The following is a 19,461-nucleotide window of genomic DNA, read 5'->3' as shown; positions in this document are numbered from 1 at the left end:
TATGTGTCCTCTCCAACTCTGTAAACAAAGGTCTTCTTTCTCAGCAGGATTTCAGCTCCTGTATTATTTTTAATAACTGCCACTCATACAAGTAGGCTTTCTTTTGTTACAGTTGCACTAGAACCAATTTAATTGTGGTGCATTTCCCCCCTGATATTTCTCTTTCTCTCTCTGTCTCTTTCAGACATAACATTTTCTCAGAGCGACTCCTTATCACAAGACTTTCAAATGAAGGCTGCTAGTATAGGAAGCTCTTTTGCTTGTATCAGATTGCCATCTAGACCAGGCTTAATCTGCAATTTTCTCTACAGTGCTGACAAAACATTCTAGATAATTGCATGCACATATAAATCTCATGGCAAGAGGGCATACACATAGTAGTTTTAATGATCCTTTGCTTGGTGGCCGTATTGCATGAAGGCTGTCCAGGAAGTTCCATTGGTCCTCCAAAGGTTACAACTTTAACATTTGCTATGTTCCTATAGCCAATGAAAGTTGGACAGTTGTATCATGACTGCAAGACCTGCATCTGCAATGGAAGACACCATTTTGCTCTGTGTCATGTACCAGTGTCAGCAAAATGAGTTGTCGGAAGCAAACAGCTTTGAGTGTCTGCATGCAGAGATGCCATATAACAATTAACACTGTTACCTATTAGCATGCAAAAACCTTAACCGTAATTTGCCCACATTGTCTTGCTTCTACCCAATACACACAGCCAAAGGCTCTTACTTGGGAGCAAGAAAGGGATATTTATTTAGGCAAGTAATGGAACAGACTTGGCAGCAGACATAGAGCTCAGGGGACATGATTCAGGAGTTCAGGAACAAGGCAAAAAGTTCATAGATGGAAATGACAATGTTGTCAACTCTCCATGCCCTGCCTGCCAAGCTTTTAAAGATGAGGAATGGCACACTCACTTGCCAAACTTACTCAAACTAGCGGGGATATCAGGATTACAAATGTGTGCTCTGTTAGGGTGAGTGGGTTCAGTCTAAGCTGCAAAGACAGTACCTGGTTCTAGGTGACAGGATTGCACCCTGCTGCTCAATTCCTATTTAGTCACTGCTGCTTCCTGGGCCTCCCCAGTATCCACTGGGGCTCTCTGCTTTGCAGGAAGGCTCTCCTTCCCAAGAGGCAGAGGTTGGGGCAGAAGAAGGAGGTCTTCCCTCCTCCAGCTCAGGTTCCCGCCATTCAGCACCTCCACTTTAATCTTCCTCCTCTTGCCGATCCAAACTCAATCGCAGCAGCACTCTGGCCACACACAGTTCTCTGTGTAATATGGGCATACTGGGAAGGCTTCATAGGAGGAGGTAGAGTTATCAATTTTCCCATATATATAAAAATCTAAGGCTGCCATCATGCTTCAGTTTATGTGGCCAATGGTTTGTGTGGCCATGCCAACTCCAGCATGATGACAAAATGGCAGGCAGGCAAATAAGCAAGAAGTGCAAGTTGCCCGGGTGAGCTGTTTAATGGAGGGAGGTTGGCAAAGCGCTTTCTGAAGTGTGTTCACACTCCTTTAAATGCAGCCAAGGCAAAGTTTAACGGAGGGGGAGAGGCACCTCAGAAAGAGGTCTGCCAAACCCCTCTGAGGTGCCTTCCCCCCATTAAATATAGCTACAGTGAGGCATGTGATTTGGAAGAGACTGTCCTATGGACAGTGGTGAATTAATGGAAGCTTGCTATCTATATTGACAGTATGGTTGAGTCTGCAGAAGCTTTTCTTGACATACTCCCCCCCCCATCATTTTTGGTGCTTTATATGCTTGCCCCTCACCCTTTCTAAACCAGTGCAAGACTATAATCTGTGCATCCTAGGGATGAGGAACCTGTGGTCCTCCAGAGGTTCTTGTATTTCCTCATGGCCTTTCCCACAGAGACACTTTGCTTGCAAGCCTGGTCCTCCTCTTTTATTCTGTTAACACCTAGAACTAATGAGTGCCCCATAGGTAACATTGGGAAATTTATTTGTTCTGCTGTGAAAGTCCCAGTTTGTTTCCTCCTTATAATTGGAAGTAAACCTAAAACAACTTTTTTAATGTAGGACTACTGCTACCCACCCAGCTATGACAAATAGGAAGTGATCATACACAATCTCCACCTGCACTGTTATCCATAAATTGTTTGCGAGAGAAAGGTGCACACCTGAGGAACAAAAAGTTCTGGTAAGAGTGCCTTCAGGAAGCTGGTGGAAAATCAATGGTGTTGACTGCAAGAAGTGGGGAGGGGTGTGCAATACCCACAAGCCCTTTCAGAGCTGGGAAGTGTACAGAAAAAGGGCAATCAAAGTGAAAAAGAGGATGAAGCAACTTTACTATGAGGAATGGTTAGAACATTTGGAGTAAGCAGTGGACTTAATATAGCTTATATAAGATTGGAGGAAGTCCCTCACTTGTAAGACTAGGTTTTGGGGCCTAGGCAGTGAAGCTGAATGTTGGAAGATTCAGGACAGAAAAAAACAATGTACTTCTTCACATAGCACATAGATAAGCCATAGAATTCTCTCACGCAAGATGTAGTGACGCCCATCAACTTGGGTGGCTTTAAGAAAGGTATAGACAAATTAATGGCTGCTGGCCATGATGGCTATGTTCTGTCTCCATTGTCTGAGGCAGTACTGTATGTTCTGAATTGCGCATAAGTCCTGTTTATGGAGTTCCCATAGGCATCCAGTTAGCCACAGTGAGAACAGGATGCCAGGCTACATGGACCTTTGGCCTGAGCCAGCAATACTTTTCTTATGTCATTGATGAGGAGTTGCTTGTGATCGACAGGAACATTCCAAGGCAGTAATTAGAACCTGAAAAAGGAAGAGACATGAGTGAGAGGTCATGAGGCATGGCAGTTAATAGTCTAGGAAGAAAGAAATTAAAGTGAAAGAGAACAGGAAAATATAGAGACTTTTCTGTTTAGCGTCAGTTTAATATTTGGATGGGAATATTGGTTCATTGATAACATGTTTATTTTTCAGTTCTTTCAGAACTGCAAACTAGTTATTTGCCAACAACTGATAATTCAGTGGGTCTGAATTATTGTGAAAACAATAAATATTGAGGGCCATATTACCAAAGTCCGCTCCAGGTCGGATAGTACACCACTGTTGCCATTTTAGGATTGTTAACTTTCATCTTCTATCGGTTTTGCTTAAGAGGCAGAATTTCCGATTTTCACACCAGGAAGAGATTAAAAGTCTTGAATATATATTTGCATGTACTGTGGGTGTTAAACGCCCAGGGCCTCCGTCTACCGCTCTAGTTGCCAATTCTGTAATTCTGACCTCAGGTAAACATCCTGTACAGTTCTGCATGAAGGAGCTGGGAGGAAGCCCATGCGTTTCTTTACCTACCGTTTTCTAGGCTACAACATTTCGCAACATCAAGAGCCTGGAGGCACAGATGAAGCGCACATCTTTAACCATACTCTTTCCAACATGCGTATTGCAACATTTCGTGCCATATATGGTCACGGGACGGGAGTTGTCCCTCAAAGTGTGAAAAATTGAACATTTGTCTCTTGCCCCCCCTGGATCTCCCCTTGACGGCATGAGGCTGCTCTTTCGGCGGGAAGACCCTTACGTGATGCATGGGGGGAAGAATATTAAACGGGAGGATGGCGTGCTTGAGACTCCGCATCCCTGACACGCAGGAGGCGGGCACTCGTGGGCCGCTATGAGCGCGCGGGCGCCTCCTGACCAGCCGGCCTCCCCCCGCCCCGCTCGCTCGCGCGCCCGCCGGCCTCCCGCGCGCCCAAGCCCTTTCCGCCGCCATATCCCTCCAGCAGGTGGCGCTGCGGGGGTGCGCGGTGGGCGGGCGCGCTCGGGGCGTCCTCGGCCGCGCGGCGATTGGCTGGGGCGGGTTCTGACGTAGGAAGTGGAAAGAGGCGGCGCGAGTAGTTTTGCTCGGTGCGTGCGACTGGCCCAGCCCCTCTTTCCTTTTCCTCTCTTCTGCTCTCCCGCCGGGCGCCTGAGGGAGAGTTACTTAGCGGTTCTGAGGAGCCGCTGTTGTTTCGGCAGGGGAAAAACCGCCGCCCGCGAACCGCCGAGCTCCCTCTCTCTTTCCAGCCTCTCTCTGTCTCTCTCTCGCTATGGCCAAGGAGGAGAAGAAGCCCTTCAGCCAGTCTATGGCCGAGTGGCGGCGGTTCATCTACAACCCCAACAGCGGCGAGTTCCTGGGGCGAACGGCCAAGAGCTGGGGTGAGGAGGGCGAGCGCGCGCGCGCGGGGAAGGGAGGGGAGGGGGCGGCCGGCACGAGGGGCGGTGGGAGGCGAGGCGCGGCGGGCGCTTGCCTTGCCCATCACGCATCTCTCTGCTTCTCCGTCTCTCTCCCTCCCTCAGCTGGCGAGGGGGCCACGAGGCGGGCGGGCGGCAGCAGCAACGGGCCGGGAGCGGCTCTTGCGCGCGCCTTGCCCGCGTCTAAAAATAGACCACCCGAACGTGACAGCGGGAGGAGGAGGAGGCGGCGGCGGCGGCGGCATCATCTCCTCAGACCCACCAAAGAGCCTGCCGCCTTCCCCCTCCTCCCTCGCCTCGCCGCCTCAGGGGAGCCGACTAGTAGGGGCCCGTTGTGAGGAGGGGGGGGGCTGTTTTCTTAGCTCTTGTCCCCAGCTGACTCTCGCCGCCTTCCTTATCTTTTCCTCCCTCCCTCTCCCCCCCCCCGCTGCTCCCCACCGTCGGGGGTTACGGAGGGACCACCTTCTGCCGTTGCCAGGCTCCTCCTTCCTGGCAAGCTGCGTCAGCGTGGACGGGGCAGGGTCCTCTTAGGGAGTCCCCCACCCCCCACTCTCGCCCCATGTCAGTGAGAGAGAGAGGGAGAGGGGCGGTGGGGCGGGATAGGGAGGAGGAAAGGATTTCCCCTCGTGGGTGCGCTCCTCCCGGGGGCTGTTGCATCTCTTTTTTCGCGCCGGGAGCTCTCGCCACGCTCCTGCCGCCGGCTGCGCTCGGGTGGCGGGGGGAAAGGCTTCAGAACAGGATGTCTGTTTTCTCTTTTATTTTCTGCAGCGTTTTTGGTTCCACCAGTAGGTAACTCCCATCCAGCTTAGGCTAACTCCCGTGGGTGTTTGAAAAGCCGCCAAGCAGGCATGTGCCTTCTTCCTTCATCAGAACTTCTCAAGCGCTCTTTTCTTCCCTCATTATTTTTCAAACACGCTTTTGTTCTGTCGACGTTAGTTAGTTAGTTAGTTTGGATTCAGTCTCTCTCTCTCTCTCTCTCTCTCGTGTGTGTGTGTGTGTATACACAAACAGAGAGAGAGGGAGAGAGAGAGAGGAGGGACGGGTTGATACTTTCATCCAGGTTATAGTTGTGTTCCCCCCCTTCCTTACCCAGTTTTGTCCAAAGGGCGAGGTTTCCTTGGGTTTTCTTTTAAAGGAAGTATAAATTGAGGAACTTGCAGAGAATTGCCTTTAGAATCATGGGAGAGAAATTGCTTATTTAAAGTACAGTACTTCCAAGCCCCCATTCCAGACAATGCCCATCCAAGGTGGCTTAAAACAATAAATTATATAAAAACTGTGCAGCTGAGGTGTAGCAAACCCGAGTCAACGAGTATTTGACTGTTGGGTACAGTGCAGTGTGGACTATACTCTTGCTCATTTTGTTAGTGTACAGTATGAGCTTTGGGCACATGCTCCGAAATAAGGAAGAAGAACCCAAAGCAGAGTATACATGTCAGGCAGAAGAGGGCTGGCTGTGTTGTGAGCCTTTCCATTCACATGGAAATAAAATTCTCCTAGTTACTTTGCAAAATGAAGAGTGGAGAGGAAATTTCCACTATCCACTCCTCTCAGACAGGCACACCAATCACTAGGTTTCTTTCAAGTGTGTGGGTTGAGCAAGTGGGAAGTGGTAAAAAAATGAGGAGAGAGGAATGCATGCTGATACAGTTTCCACTAATTATGAAAAGTACTTAAACACTTAACATGTAATTGTTCATACTACTTGTGCAAGCAGAGTTGGTCTGTGGCCTTTGTTGACTGGGACGTTTATATTGTGATGTTTGAATAATTTGTTACTTTGGGAAAATGATATTTTATAATTTAAAGAATAAATTTCATAAACAGTACTTTGGATAATTGTTAATTTTTACAGTATTTTTTTAAAGTGATAGTAAGTTTTACGATAGGGTTGCTGTACGTTGCTGGCATTGATGATGAGGGATTATTCCATGACACACTAGAATACAATTCCTGCTTAATGTCTATTGTACATGTGGGCATGGAAAAGTTGAATGATGAAGTTTATTTGAATAGCTCAGAATACTATATATTTCTAAATATGACTAAAGTACATTTTACACACACACACACACACACATAGAGAGAGAGAAAGAAAAAATTGATGGATAGAATCCAATTGGCATTCTAATTTCTGGAATTTTTGAAATACTTTTTAATTAACTGGAATTTTCAAAATACACTTTTTACAGAAGGTGGGGAGAGAAATTGAGAAGAATTAGAAACAATTCCTCATAGGAGGAAAACAGTTTTGCCTGTACAAACTGAAACTGTTCTCAGTTCTGTGTTGCTGCTAATGGAGAAGGGAAAATTTCCAGTAGCTTTTGGCTTATCTGGAGTTATGAAGTTGAAACCTCAAATTGTGATTCATTTATTTAAAACACTTCAACCATTCCTATCATTGTGTAAGATGCTTCCAGAGCAACTTATGCCTAAAAGCAGTTTACCTACACTTGCAAACTTGCAGTGTGTATAGATGAGAAAATAAAGTCCTGAGGTTCTGCATATGCAGGTTGTGGGTGCTGCTTAAGCAGTACTGTGTAAGAGACAATGTTAACTTTCCTACTGCAAAGGCCCCCTCTGCCATTTTTTTTAGCCATTCCTCTTGGCTATTCTATTTTACTGGATATTCTCAGCCTTGTAGAAAAGCAGATAGCCAAGATAATTTTTTTTATCAGCCAGGTGTTGTGTACCCCTTGAAATCTCACAGTAAATGAGTTAATGAACCTCAACTTTGCAGCTCTGTTATCTTTTCATCCACTTTTGATCTTTCTGCTGCTGTTGTGGATCTGTGGGGAAGGAGAAACTCAATCAAGGCGCAGGGGGATGGGGAAGGATTAAAAACAATCTTTACTCTGTGAAAGGGTGTAAGTCAAAATGCTTGAGGTGTATTGCATAGCACAGTTTTCAGTCTTTGAGCACATATAAGAAGCCCAAGTCATAGTTCAGCTTTTCTCCTGCCGCTTTTCTTTTAGCTGTAACTTGTTTTGCTCTAACCATGTCATAATGTGTGTGTGTGTGTGGCATGCATTTGCTGTACTCTTAAAAAAAACCCCACAACTCTTTACATCCACAATTGCTACAGTTTTTTAATACCTAGAGTGCCAAAATTTAAGTCGTTCCCATACATGAACCTAAGTGAAGGCAGATGAAGGAGTTACAGGTTCCTGAGGGGATCTTCCTCTTGCTGTTCTGGCAGGGAGGGAGGGACCCCTTGACCCACTGGAGGGTGACCAGGCCAGATAGGCAGGCATGCTTCTGTGGCTTTGGGAACAGCCTGCCTGCCATTGACCCAGCATGTTGCAGAAGTGAGAGCCTATTGCATCTGCTCAGAGCCCCGCCTGTGCAGTGGTTGGGAGTGCTCCCAGGGTTTGGGTGGGGCATATGGAGCAGATAAGAGTCTCTGGCTTGGCCACCAGCCTCTGCAGCTCCTTGTTTTGGGCATGAAGCTCTGTGGGTAGAGCTGCATCCAGCACTGGACAGGGGCTTGGGCTCCCCTTGTTACTTGTTTCCTGATGGGAATGTTTCTTCTACAAGAGCCATTTAGATGCTCTTTGGTTCAGGAGGGTTTGGAACAGACTTGGGAAGTGTTGGACTCTCCTTCATTGGAGGTTTTAAAGCAGATGGATGGCCACCTGTTAGGAATTCTGTAAGCTGTGATTCCTGCACTGCAGTAGGTTGGACTACATGATCCATGAGGTTCCTTTCAGGTGAATTATGAATTTAATCCATAAAAAATACTTTACATGCACTACTGGATTTAAAGAGAGATGGTGTAATGCCATGAAAATGTTAACCTATAGCTCCATTATTCATTTTCATATATAATTAATATGTTTTACAGCCAGAGCAGGTGCTGCAACCTTCCAACAGCTTGACCTCACCCCCAAAGGCACACTCCTCCATTGTCTCCCAAGACAGACAGATGCCAACCATATAATTTTAAAGATATTTTTCAGGGTTTCATTATCTGGCAAGAGTTTTTGCAAATGGCATTTTTCACATGCGTAAAACAGCCACAAGTATAACATGCGAGATGACTCAGAATTTCTTTATTTCCCCCCTCTAAAGTTCAGAGACTGATCTCTTCAACAAAATAGGCAATAGCTTAATGACCCTTTGTTGTGTTGGTAGTTTTGTTTTTTCATTTGGTGAATTGGCAATAAATGTTATGATAGGAACAAAATCAGGTTAGCTTAGGGCAGTAAAACCTAAGTTAGTTGAGTGTGCTATGCTGGCCACAAAAAATACTCCCTGCTCCCAAATAAAAAGAAATATCTGTACTTTTAACTGTGTTCTCTTCTTTGAAGTTCTTAGCACTAAGAAAATGTAATGTTACTTGAAATGCACATGCAACATTTGCTTTGACCAATGTAACACCACAGTGTGAAACTTACTTCACATAAATGTGTTGTCCCAAGTATCATTTAAACCACCTTTTAGGAATGTCATAATTTCTTCCCTGATAATTTAATTTTCCCGCTAGATAAGGTGGGTGGACAGATGTCATTGCTTTTAGAAGAAAGATAGTATTTTTATGTGTTAATACGTTTAGCAATTGGATATCTTTTTAAGGTTAATTATCAGTGACTTAAATTTGGTATGTTTAGAAAAGTGTAGAATTTGTATTTCTCTACTAGAGCCCCACCATGCTTCCCCTCAGATTCATCATGGTGGCAGGCCTAGCCTGATTGGGTCTCCCTAGCTAGGTTGAAGAAGTTCATCTAGGATGGGGAGGTTTTTTGGTTCCACAGGCCAGATCCTTATGAGGGTCACCCTGTGGGCAAAACATGGCAGGTGGGTGGAGTCTCATATAGAGATACAAAAATTTAGCAGAAAGTTTCTTGCTTCAGGGAAGAGTTGGTTGGCATCCATCTGTCTCGAGAGACAATGGAGGAATGCACCATCGGGGGTAAAGTCAAACCCTTGGAGAGTTACAGTGCCTGCTGTGGCTGTAGAGACCAATATGGGAGAGAGATATTTTATTGCAGCTGTGGGCCTGGGGCAGATGCTTCAGGGAATCCTGTAAAAGATTGAAGACAGCCTTGAACACAAAGTGTTACTGAAATTTCTAATATAATTTAAAATAAACACCACAAACACAGGAAATTCCTGTGGCATTTCTCTCACCTGCCAGTGATGATAAATGTTGGGTTTAAAAAGAAACAATTAGAGTGTTGCCACAGTTAAGCATAAATTAGTAGTTACCATACGGACTTGATGATGACCTGAAATTTGTGACTGCATACTAAAGTGGCATATGCACAGGGTCTTGCTTTGGAGGCATTTATTTGTGGGTATCTATAAATGAATTCTCCTGCCAACCTAGCAGTTCAAGTGCAAGTGCAGTGGTACCTCGGGTTACATACGCTTCAGGTTACAGACTCCGCTAACCCAGAAATAGTGCTTCAGGTTAAGAACTTTGCTTCAGGATGAGAACAGAAATTGTGCTCTGGCGGCACGGCAGCAGCAGGAGGCCCCATTAGCTAAAGTGGTGCTTCAGGTTAAGAACAGTTTCAGGTTAAGTACAGACCCCCGGAATGAATTAAGTACTTAACCCGAGGTACCACTGTAGATAAATAGGTACTGCTTTGGTGGGAAGATAAACGGTGTTTCCGTGTGCTGCACTGGTTCGCCAGAAGTGGCTTAGTCATGCTGGCCACATGACCCGGAAGCTGTACGCCGGCTCCCTCGGCCAATAAAGCGAGATGAGCACCGCAACCCCAGAGTCGGTCACGATTGGACCTAATGGTCAGGGGTCCCTTATAAATGAATTTGGTCACAGGTCTTGTGCCAGAAAACCTTTCCCCCAAAATTTTCCAATAAACATTGCCATATATCAGACATATACTCATGAAACATTAGTTCTTTGTGCATATTACTGCAGGTTGAATTTTTATTTTTATTTATACTTTTAGAGAAAACAATTATCCAAGTTACGGATGAAATATTGAGGTTGCAAAACTGTTAAATGGGTCACAGCTTTTAAAATACAATAAAATGAAAGCATTTAAACTGCCTGTGACATCTTATTGATTATTTTTGAAGGAATGATCAAGCCAGTTAGCACACCAAGATAAATGTTTTAGACAAATTAGGAATTTGCACAGCAGGTGCTACAAATATTGTGGTTCATAATGTGGTTAACATTGGGAGCCGGAAACTTGCAAGTTACATGCAGTGTACTTGGCTTCTTGAAATAACTTCCTGTACCTCATCAGCATTATCTATTGAGTTCCTACAGTGTTGATATTGCCCAGTGCTTGACCTATTCAATGTGCTCACTTTTCAAATTATGAAATAGTCTACCAGCCAATCATTGGAACAAGTGCTGCTTCCTTCATCTACCAAAAATTGAAGGGTGCTGAGTGCTGCACAGGCATGAGCTTTCAGTTCCCCAGGGATAGAAATGTGAACTGGCTGAAGGAAAGCATAAGGCCAACCTGAAGCCTAAAGTGAGTGTATAGGGAGCTGGGCTTGGAGGGCACATTCCCTGTGGATTCATCTCAGGCTAGAAGCCGGGAAAATAAATGTCTGCAAGTAAACTACCTACAAATTAATGGGAAGTTTGCTGTCCAAAAATGATTAATGAAGTGTTACTTTTGAATGGCAGTCTTACATCTTGCAGAAAGATATTGATCTGTCCATTAAATTCTCAGCACTTGTTTTTGGAAATATCTATGCATATATCAATTCCATGCAAATGTTTTTGCTTGGTGCCCTTGTTCTCATCTCTAAACAGCAATTATTGCATGCCAAAAGGCATATGGGCTGTATAAACAAAAAAGGTGATTTTAAAAAAAGTAATTCCTAGATAGTATAAAACTATCTGTATATCAGTGTCTGAATTATTATAGCCCGTTAAAGTGCACTTTGGTTAGGAAATATCTGAGTTATAAAGAGGGAATTTGATTTAAATGGTGGTTCTCATGGTGATTTGAGTTGCTGCTTTAAATACCTTTATCTTTTTTCTACTCTCGAGGCTAGATCATGGGAAAGGTAACTTCCTTGTAGTTAATATACTGGGGAAGGGCATTTGTACCCAACCTAGGGCATTTGTAAAGTTATGGAGTTGTAAAGACTGCATGTTCCCTGTCCAATAAACTCATCTGGAAAGATGCCAAAGCTGTTATATTGGGTTTTAATGACTTTTGGGGGAAGCATTGCTTAAGGTGAAAGGCTGTCAGAGCAAAGGCAGCATTTCAGCTTAGCTACTATTATTGAGAGGAAAATGGCATTGATATGTACCAGCTCCAAATTCTCTGCCTATTGTAGCATACTGGTTAGCAGCACTGATCACTAGTCTTTCAGGAATCTTGTATGAGTTTGGGAAATGTGTGATACAGCCTTGTAAATAAGCCTGCAAAAATTACTTGCCTGCAGTCTTTTCTATATTTTTTTACTAGCTGGCTAGGGGACTAGACGTCCATGTGTCCTTACTGGCTGTTTCTGTGACTAGTATCAAAATGCAGGCTACTAGCCTATTAGCAGATTAGTTTAAAATGCCTATTAACAAACAGACTGGGGAGGCAAGGGAATAAAGCTGAGGAACGGGTTACCAGCAGGGGCCAGGTGGACTAACAGAGGGTATGGAGTGATCTGTCCTTCCCATTCTGTCACCTGCATTGAATTCCTAGTCATACAGTGGTACCTCCGGTTACAAACTTTATCCATTCAGTTCTGGAGGTCCGTTTGTAACCCGAAACTGCTCGTAACATGAGGTGCGCTTTCACTAATGGTGCCTCCCGCTGCTGCCGGCGTGCAACTTCTGCTCGCATCCTGGGGCAAAGTTCGCAACAAGGGGCATCTACTTGTTAGTGGAGCTCGTAACCCGCAGCGTTCGCAAGGAGGACGGTACGTAACACGAGGTTCCACTGTATATGGCTACCCAGTCAGATTGTTAAATACAAGGCTAGTGTGGTCTTTCTGTCTCCATTTACATTGCTTGCTGGAGATTATGCTGCAAGAAGCTCAGTGATGTATAGGAAGGAAAAGAGTTTAAGGTGGGTAGTTCTCCCATCTTCTTGTTCATTGTTGAGTCTATTATCTTGGCTTGAAAGAACATTTATCCATTCCAGATCAATTCCTTGAACCAGCCATGGCCTCCAGGAGCATTCGGTCTGTGCATATGCACACATGCACATGTGCTTTATTGGGAAGTTATTTCAGAACGTTGGGAACTGTCATGATACAATATATAATAAAAATGATTGTCACTTGTTTGCTGTTAGCATCATCCAAAAATCTTAGAACTGTATATATGTTTGTTTTCTGTAACAATATGTACAGTATGTTTGCTTCTACATTCTGTAGAAAACACTTTCCTAGCCACAGTTTGAGAACTTGCGTCCTAGTTAAGATGGTTTATTTAATTCAGATTATTCTCTGATTGTGGAGTCCCTGGTCAGTCGATGATGCTATCCCACAAAGATTGTTTCCATTGGTGTCTGTGCATTAGTGGAACAGAGTTCTGCTTCTGCCGTGCGACTTCCATTCCTCTTCTCCCTCCCCCCCCCTTGCCACTGGAGCCCTTCACTTCCACTCCAGAGGTTTAAGAGACCCTATAGAGCAGATTTGGGGGTGGGGCTGTGAGGAACTGTTAAGAGGGAGGAAAGGAAGGTTGCATAAGCTGAACACATTCACATGATGATGGATTCAGCAGTGATTTGTCTTCTGTACTTCACTGCATGAAAGCATCCATTTTGAGAAATGATTTGTCATACAAAATTAGTAGCTTAACTAAGTAACATGTCAAAGTATTTCATGGATGCAATAACAGTCAAATCTATTTTTAAAAATCCAGGTGATTCCTAGGAAGCACACACCAACATGCAGACCTGCTCAAGCAAACTAGAATTGCTATGTTAACAGTTTTCAGTGTCTCATTTTTTTCTTTGCTAACTAATATAGGGAAAGTATGCTATTGCTTACAAGGATTTCAGTAAAAATAACTAAAGTTCTGATTTTGTTTGAATGTAACATTGAATCCACATTAAGCATGAGATATCTGTCATCTGCCTATTTATCTATCTCAAATATTTCTGTTCCAATACTCTTGGCTATTTTTTCAGACCTATCCAGCACATAAAATTAACCTGGCACACTTCAAAGCATCCCCCCCCCCCCTTAGCCAACATTGAACATGCTAAATTAAATCTGTCTTTTTAGGGCAGTGGATTCCCCCCCCCCCCAAAAAAAAAAATTGATAAGAATTGATAAAACCAATTAATAGATCTTCATGACTTTTTATCATTAATTACATATATCCATAGGATACTGGTGTTTTCATTGTTCTGCAGTCAATGCAAAACTCTTCATGTTCTTGCTGAAACTGCCTGCCGAAGAATGCAAGCCCAAACATTTGCTGGTAGGGAATAATAGTGCACTGCAGAGTGTCTCATGGCACCTTAAAGACTAGGACTACATCCACATCCACATTATCGGTTGCTGTACTCCGCAAAAGCTTAGTCCACGATCTATTTGCCTTCAAGGTTTCACAAAACTTTTTGATTGAACAGACTAACACGGCTATCCTCTGGAAAGTCTTAACATCTACTTAATAAAGCTGACCATCCAGTCTGGATAGCAGCGGAGCTATGTATGCTCCATTTCAAAATGCAGCCTTTCCTCTTATTTTCCTGTTGTTAATCTCTCCCCTTGTTTTGCTTGTTTTGGCTTGGGGGGGGGGGGTTGTCACATTTCCCTTGAAGTGGGGAGTTTGCAAGCTACAATATTTTTTTATTGTAGATGTGTCCAGAAGAGTTGCATGGTCAACGTCTGAGTTGCAGTGTGCCTTCCTGAGGCCAAGGATCTTGGTATTGTTGTTCATACGTTGGTAATTTCCTTGGATTGTTGCATGTAGATCATAAAGAGCTTAGGGACTGTTAGTTTGCTTCTAAACACAATTCATGGCGATGCTTCTGACCTATAAAGCCAGCTTTTAACTGTTAAAATTACTTTAAAGTTTAAACATACACTTATCTTCCAGTCCCGTTTATAAGTACAGTTACTTCACCGTTTACTATATATCTAGAAAAGTGAGCTTTCATGAGAGATGCTTTACATCCTATGCAAGAGCCATCATTATTTCATTGCTGTATCCAATAGTGAACTTTTCTCAACACAGCAGTGAAAGAGGGCCACCGCAGACAAGTTGAGGATTCTGGCAAATTTTGCAGATTCAGCAGGTATTCAGAAAAATATTAGTTTGTGAACTTGAGGAAAAAAGAGGGAAATGAACAAAAATATCTTGACCAGCCTGAGACTGCTCATTGCACAACCACAGTTACCATGGAGATTGTGCATTTCATTCTGCTGTTCAGAAGTTCAAGATCAACCTCCAGCAAGTTGCTGAGGTACACAGCCCTGCCTTGAAAAAAAAGCAACTGCTGGTATGTTAGAGCATCAGAAATATCCCCACAATCCTACAGAGGAGCGGCTTGTACCATTTTATATCCTTCTCATGCTTGCTTTTTTCTGCTGTGCTTTCCTGTCATAAACCTCCTCCCTTTCCTGAAGCCCTGGGCTTGGAGCAGAATGCTGTTGCCTCTCTTCTCCCCTTTTTCTCTAGGAAAGAAAAGGAAGTTGCAAGATGCTGTATTCTGCATTGAGGCTGATTTTAAAGAACTGGTGCTTGAGTTTGCTTCTCTCCCCCCCTCCCTTCATTCCTATCCTCTTTTCCTTGTGTCATGTCTTTCAGGTAGTCCGTGCCACCTGCCTTACAACCTTACTTCTGACTTTTTTTAAGCTTCTCTAGGAGCATTTTCAGTTAAAGAGCAGGGTAAAAATGCTTTTTTAAAAGAGAGTTGGCGGCAGAGAGCGGAATCTGGAGTGGGCTTTTGTGGAAGGAAACACTATGTTTACTGGCCTTTTCGCCTTAGTATTAAAAATGGTTCCTGTTGGGCTTTAGCCAGGCATGTTTTTAACACGTGATGTTTTTTATGTTTTTTGATATGCTGTAAGCCGCCCAGTGTGGCTGGGGAAACCCAGCCAGATGGGCGGGGTATAAATAATAAAATAATAATAATAGCAAATATTATTACTAGTACTAGGGACACGGGTGGCGCTGTGGGTTAAACCACAGAGCCTAGGACTTGCCAATCAGAAGGTCAGCCGTTTGAATCCCCGCGACGGGGTGAGCTCCTGTTGCTCGGTCCCTGGTCCTGCCAACCTAGCAGTTCGAAAGCACATCAAAGTGCAAGTAGATAAATAGGTACTGCTCCGGCGGGAAGGTAAATGGCGTTTCTGTGCACTGCTCTGCTTCACCAGAAGCAGCTTAGTCATGCTGGCCACATGACCCGGAAGCTGTACACCGGCTCCCTTGACCAATAAAGCGAGATGAGCGCCGCAACCCCAGAGTCAGTCACGACTGGACCTAATGGTCAGGGATCCCTTTACCTTACTACAAAAGGCATGATTAGGGGTGAGTGCAAAGAACAGACCATCTGCCTGAGGCAAGGGAGTTAAATAATTTGAGATGGTAGAGAGAAGTGTTTATGGAAAGCTGTTAGACAGGAGTTTGTGGGAGGGAATTGTGTATGGATGTTTGGGGGGCAGGAAGACTGTGTTAGTTTCCCACTAACAATCAGTAATAATAAACTCAACAGTTACATATTAGTTAACTTGTCAATTTCAAAATGCGAAGAACAAATTCCACCTAATTTTCCTTCCCTCTCTGAACTAATGTTGCATATATTTTACCATCAGCAATAGTATATGCGTTGCCTGCCTCAGCTAGCATGACCAGTAATCAGGAAAGATGACCAATTAGATCAACCATCAACTAGAGGCCATCATGTTGGCTATCCAGTAGTTGCTATTTCAGGCTCTTCTGTTACTTAAATCTCCAATTCTTTATATCCCTGTCTTACAAAAGCTTCAGTATCCAAAGAGAAGAACTAATAGGAATGATTAAATATTAAATTCTGTACTAGCCCCATCAATTCCATTGAATAATGAGAAGTGAGGGTAAGGATCACACCTGTTCTGACTATTTGAATGACATTCAAAGTGTAATTAGGAGAACCTTCAGAGGCTGCCACTGTTAGTTTTGCTGTCATTGATAACTCCCATAAACTTCGGAAAGCAACCCCTTTAACCATAAGCATTAATGACAAATTTGAATGACTATAAGTGGTGTGTGTTGGGTTATGAATTATAGGTGCGTACTGCTGCTTCGTCATGACAAATGCTACGTAAGAGGAGCCCTTCTGGACTAGACCAAAGCTTCCAGCATTCAGCTTCATTAGATGGCCTCGGGTGAGGTGGTATTTTGTGAGAGGGAGGAAAGTCTAAATGGACATTCTCCACACTTTCCATAATTCTTTACATCTCTATCAGATCTCCCTTACAGCTTTCCTAAAAGAAAGGACAGTCAGTATGCTAACCATTAAGATGGGTCTCAGAGGCCCTGCTTTGTGTATGCCCCCCTCGCTGTAGTGAGTGGATGATGGCTGGAGACAGGACATTTCAGTCGTGGCACTTTGGCCTTAACACTCTTTACAGAGGCTTGCCTGGAGATACCCTCATTTTTTTTGTTGTGGAAGACATTTTATTTGCCCAGGTCTTATTTGCCACAGAAAGAATGTAGTAGTTGGTCAAGGGAGCCGTGGAGTCAAAAAGGTTGAAAAACCTCTGAGCTAAACTATCGGGTGAAAACTTGTGTAGCAGTGAAGATTCCAAAACTTTGCAGTGGGAGAACTCAAGGCACCTAAACAGCACAAGCTGAAACAACACACCACAACCTATCAAATGTTTTCAAACCAAACTAGGGTACTTTTGAGTTTTTCCCTTGCAACACTAGCTGGCTCTTACAACATACTTAAAGCAATATGCAGCCATCTGAAGGTGGGAGATTATAAGAGATAATGTATGCAGCTGTGTATGAATGAGCTTGTACTCCTGTCCCACCTGGATGACTGACAAACAGCTGCAGCTGAACATTATACTAAACCCTGCTTGCTTCTCACAGGAACATGGGAAACTTCCTTATATCAGGTCAGACCATTAGTCAAACTATCTCAGTACTGTTCAGATTGACTTGAGAGTGACTTTCTAGGGTTTCAGGCAGCAGTCTTTCCCAGCATTACCTGGAGAAACCAGTAATTGAACCTGGGGCCTTTTACATGCAAATCATGTGCTCTTCCACTAAGCTATGGCCTTCCCCTGGAATGGCTATGAGGAAGAGTTTTGTTTCTTTTTTCCATTAACCACAGCTGGCTGTGTCAGCTGCACCAGCAAAATGTATTTTTTAACAAGTCAGCTTGTTAACCACGAGTGATCAAGCTGGCTTGTATAAACAAGCCATAGGTAACATTAATTATAGCTTATTGCAGGGGCTGCCAACCTCTTTGGGAGCTTAGGCACATTTGCAAACTTGTGCACACACACTAGAGTCATACACAGCTGCACACTTGGCAACCACACACAGGCATGCACATACATACACACACACACATGCCAGTAATTAAGCATATGTGTTGCCATAGTACAATACCATCAACTTCCTTTCATTTATGGTTCTTCCTCCCCCCTGGAATTGAGCATGTGATGAAAACAGCAGTCAAGGCCAGATAATAACCCAACTCATCTTATCTCTGCTGTCTCTGATAATAGCCCTTCAAGGCTCCAAGAAACAGCTGCATGGACATCTTGCTTTGTCTTTATCAGACTCTGTGTTGTAGAATCTATGTCTGCCTATTTCATTTTTTTGTTCTTTCAAACTTTTTAATATATTGCTTTTTAATAATCTTTACCCTAAATACACTTGATTTGAATATTTAAGTATGTTTTGTGGGTAGACGATCTCTGATAAAGGTCTGTGTTGCATTAGATGGAGTTGTGGCACTTTCTCTCATATGATCTTCTCTAATGAAAATGTTCCCTCCTCCAACTGCTTTTAGACCTCCAGTGGACAAAAAGGCATGTGTTCCACATTGTACCTCACTTTCCCTTCCTCCCCACAGTAGGGCTATTAGGAGCTGGATGGGGGCAAGAACAATTTTTGCCAAGAAAGCATTGTAAGAGGAAATAGCCATATCTGGTTCTTCAAGTCATGTGCTAGATCAGGTAGCCAATGTGGTGCCTTCCATATGTTGGACTACAGCTCTCATCATCCCTGACCACTGTCCATGGCAAGGGCTTATGGGAGTTATAGGCCAGCAACGTCTGGAGGGCACTATGTTGGCTACCCCTGTGAATTTTATGTTTCCCTAAACAAGTTATTGAAAGGGACGCAGGTGGCGCTGTGGGTAAAAGCCTCAGCACCTAGGCCTTGCCGATCGAAAGGTTGGCGGTTCGAATCCCCGCGGCGGGGTGCGCTCCTGTTGCTTGGTCCCAGTGCCTGCCAACCTAGCAGTTCGAAAGCACCCCCGGGTGCAAGTAGATAAATAGGGACTGCTTACTGGCGGGAAGGTAAATGGCGTTTCCGTGTGCTGCGCTGGCTCGCCAGATGCATCTTTGTCACGCTGGCCACGTGAGCCGGAAGTGTCTCCGGACAGCGCTGGCCCTCGGCCTCTTGAGTGAGATGGGCGCACAACCCTAGAGTCTGTCAAGACTGGCCCATACGAGCAGGGGTACCTTTACCTTTACCTTTAAACAAGTTATTGAGCAAACAACATATTAAATATTAACCCTTATTATATGTTCCAGAACTACACGTATGTGTAGCTGCTACTGCTGCTACTACTACTACTACTTCTACGTCTACTACTTCTGTAAATGCTAGTTCACCAGCTACGGCCTTCCTGGGTGGGGGTAGCCTAGCTGTAGTATTTTATATACATTACTGTAATGTGCTCTGTGGACCTACCCTTGATTCAGAAGCTGCGTTTAGTTTCATAGCATCTTCACTGGTTGCATGTTTGCAAATGTGTTAATCATAAACTATAAAACCCTAAACAACTTAAAACTCAGATACCTGAAGATGCATTTCTCTGTATAGCCCATATGCTTAGATCTATATGGTAGGCTCTTCTTGCTGTCCTGCCGATGAGTGAACTCGGCAGTGTGGTGATATGAGATAGGGTCTTCTCTGTGGGAGCACCATATCTGTAGAACTCCCTTCCCTTGGAGGTATGGCTGGCACCAACATTATTCACTTTTTAGCATCAGTTAAATATGTACCTCTTTACTTAGGACTTTGCAGGAAATTGATCTGTTTAATACGAATAGTAATGATGATTGTATGTTGTATTGTATTGTATTGATGTATTAAATATATTGCTAACTTC

At 44.0% G+C, this 19,461-nt stretch overlaps 1 protein-coding gene and 1 long non-coding RNA gene across 2 annotated transcripts in view; one reads left to right on the top strand and one right to left on the bottom strand.

The window, feature by feature from the left end:
* Window positions 1-732: 732 nt before the first annotated feature.
* Window positions 733-3,703, bottom strand: LOC310678742. Its single transcript, XR_014511921.1, has 2 exons — window positions 3,350-3,703; window positions 733-2,803 (listed from the first exon to the last, which is right to left on the bottom strand). It is a non-coding gene; the product is annotated as an uncharacterized lncRNA (long non-coding RNA).
* A 94-nt stretch (window positions 3,704-3,797) lies between these two features.
* The window catches only part of ATP1B3 (ATPase Na+/K+ transporting subunit beta 3), a 33,083-nt gene continuing 17,419 nt past the window's right edge, over window positions 3,798-19,461 (top strand). The window contains exon 1 of the mRNA XM_083443025.1: window positions 3,798-4,195. Within this exon, the coding sequence (XP_083299151.1) occupies window positions 4,087-4,195 (109 nt within the window). The 5' untranslated portion in view covers window positions 3,798-4,086. The remainder of the gene's footprint in view (window positions 4,196-19,461) is intronic.

This window comes from Podarcis tiliguerta (assembly GCF_965153285.1).
Source record: "Podarcis tiliguerta genome assembly, chromosome: 5".
Classification (NCBI taxonomy): Eukaryota; Metazoa; Chordata; class Lepidosauria; order Squamata; family Lacertidae; genus Podarcis; species Podarcis tiliguerta.
This window is presented reverse-complemented; position numbering and strand designations above follow the sequence as displayed.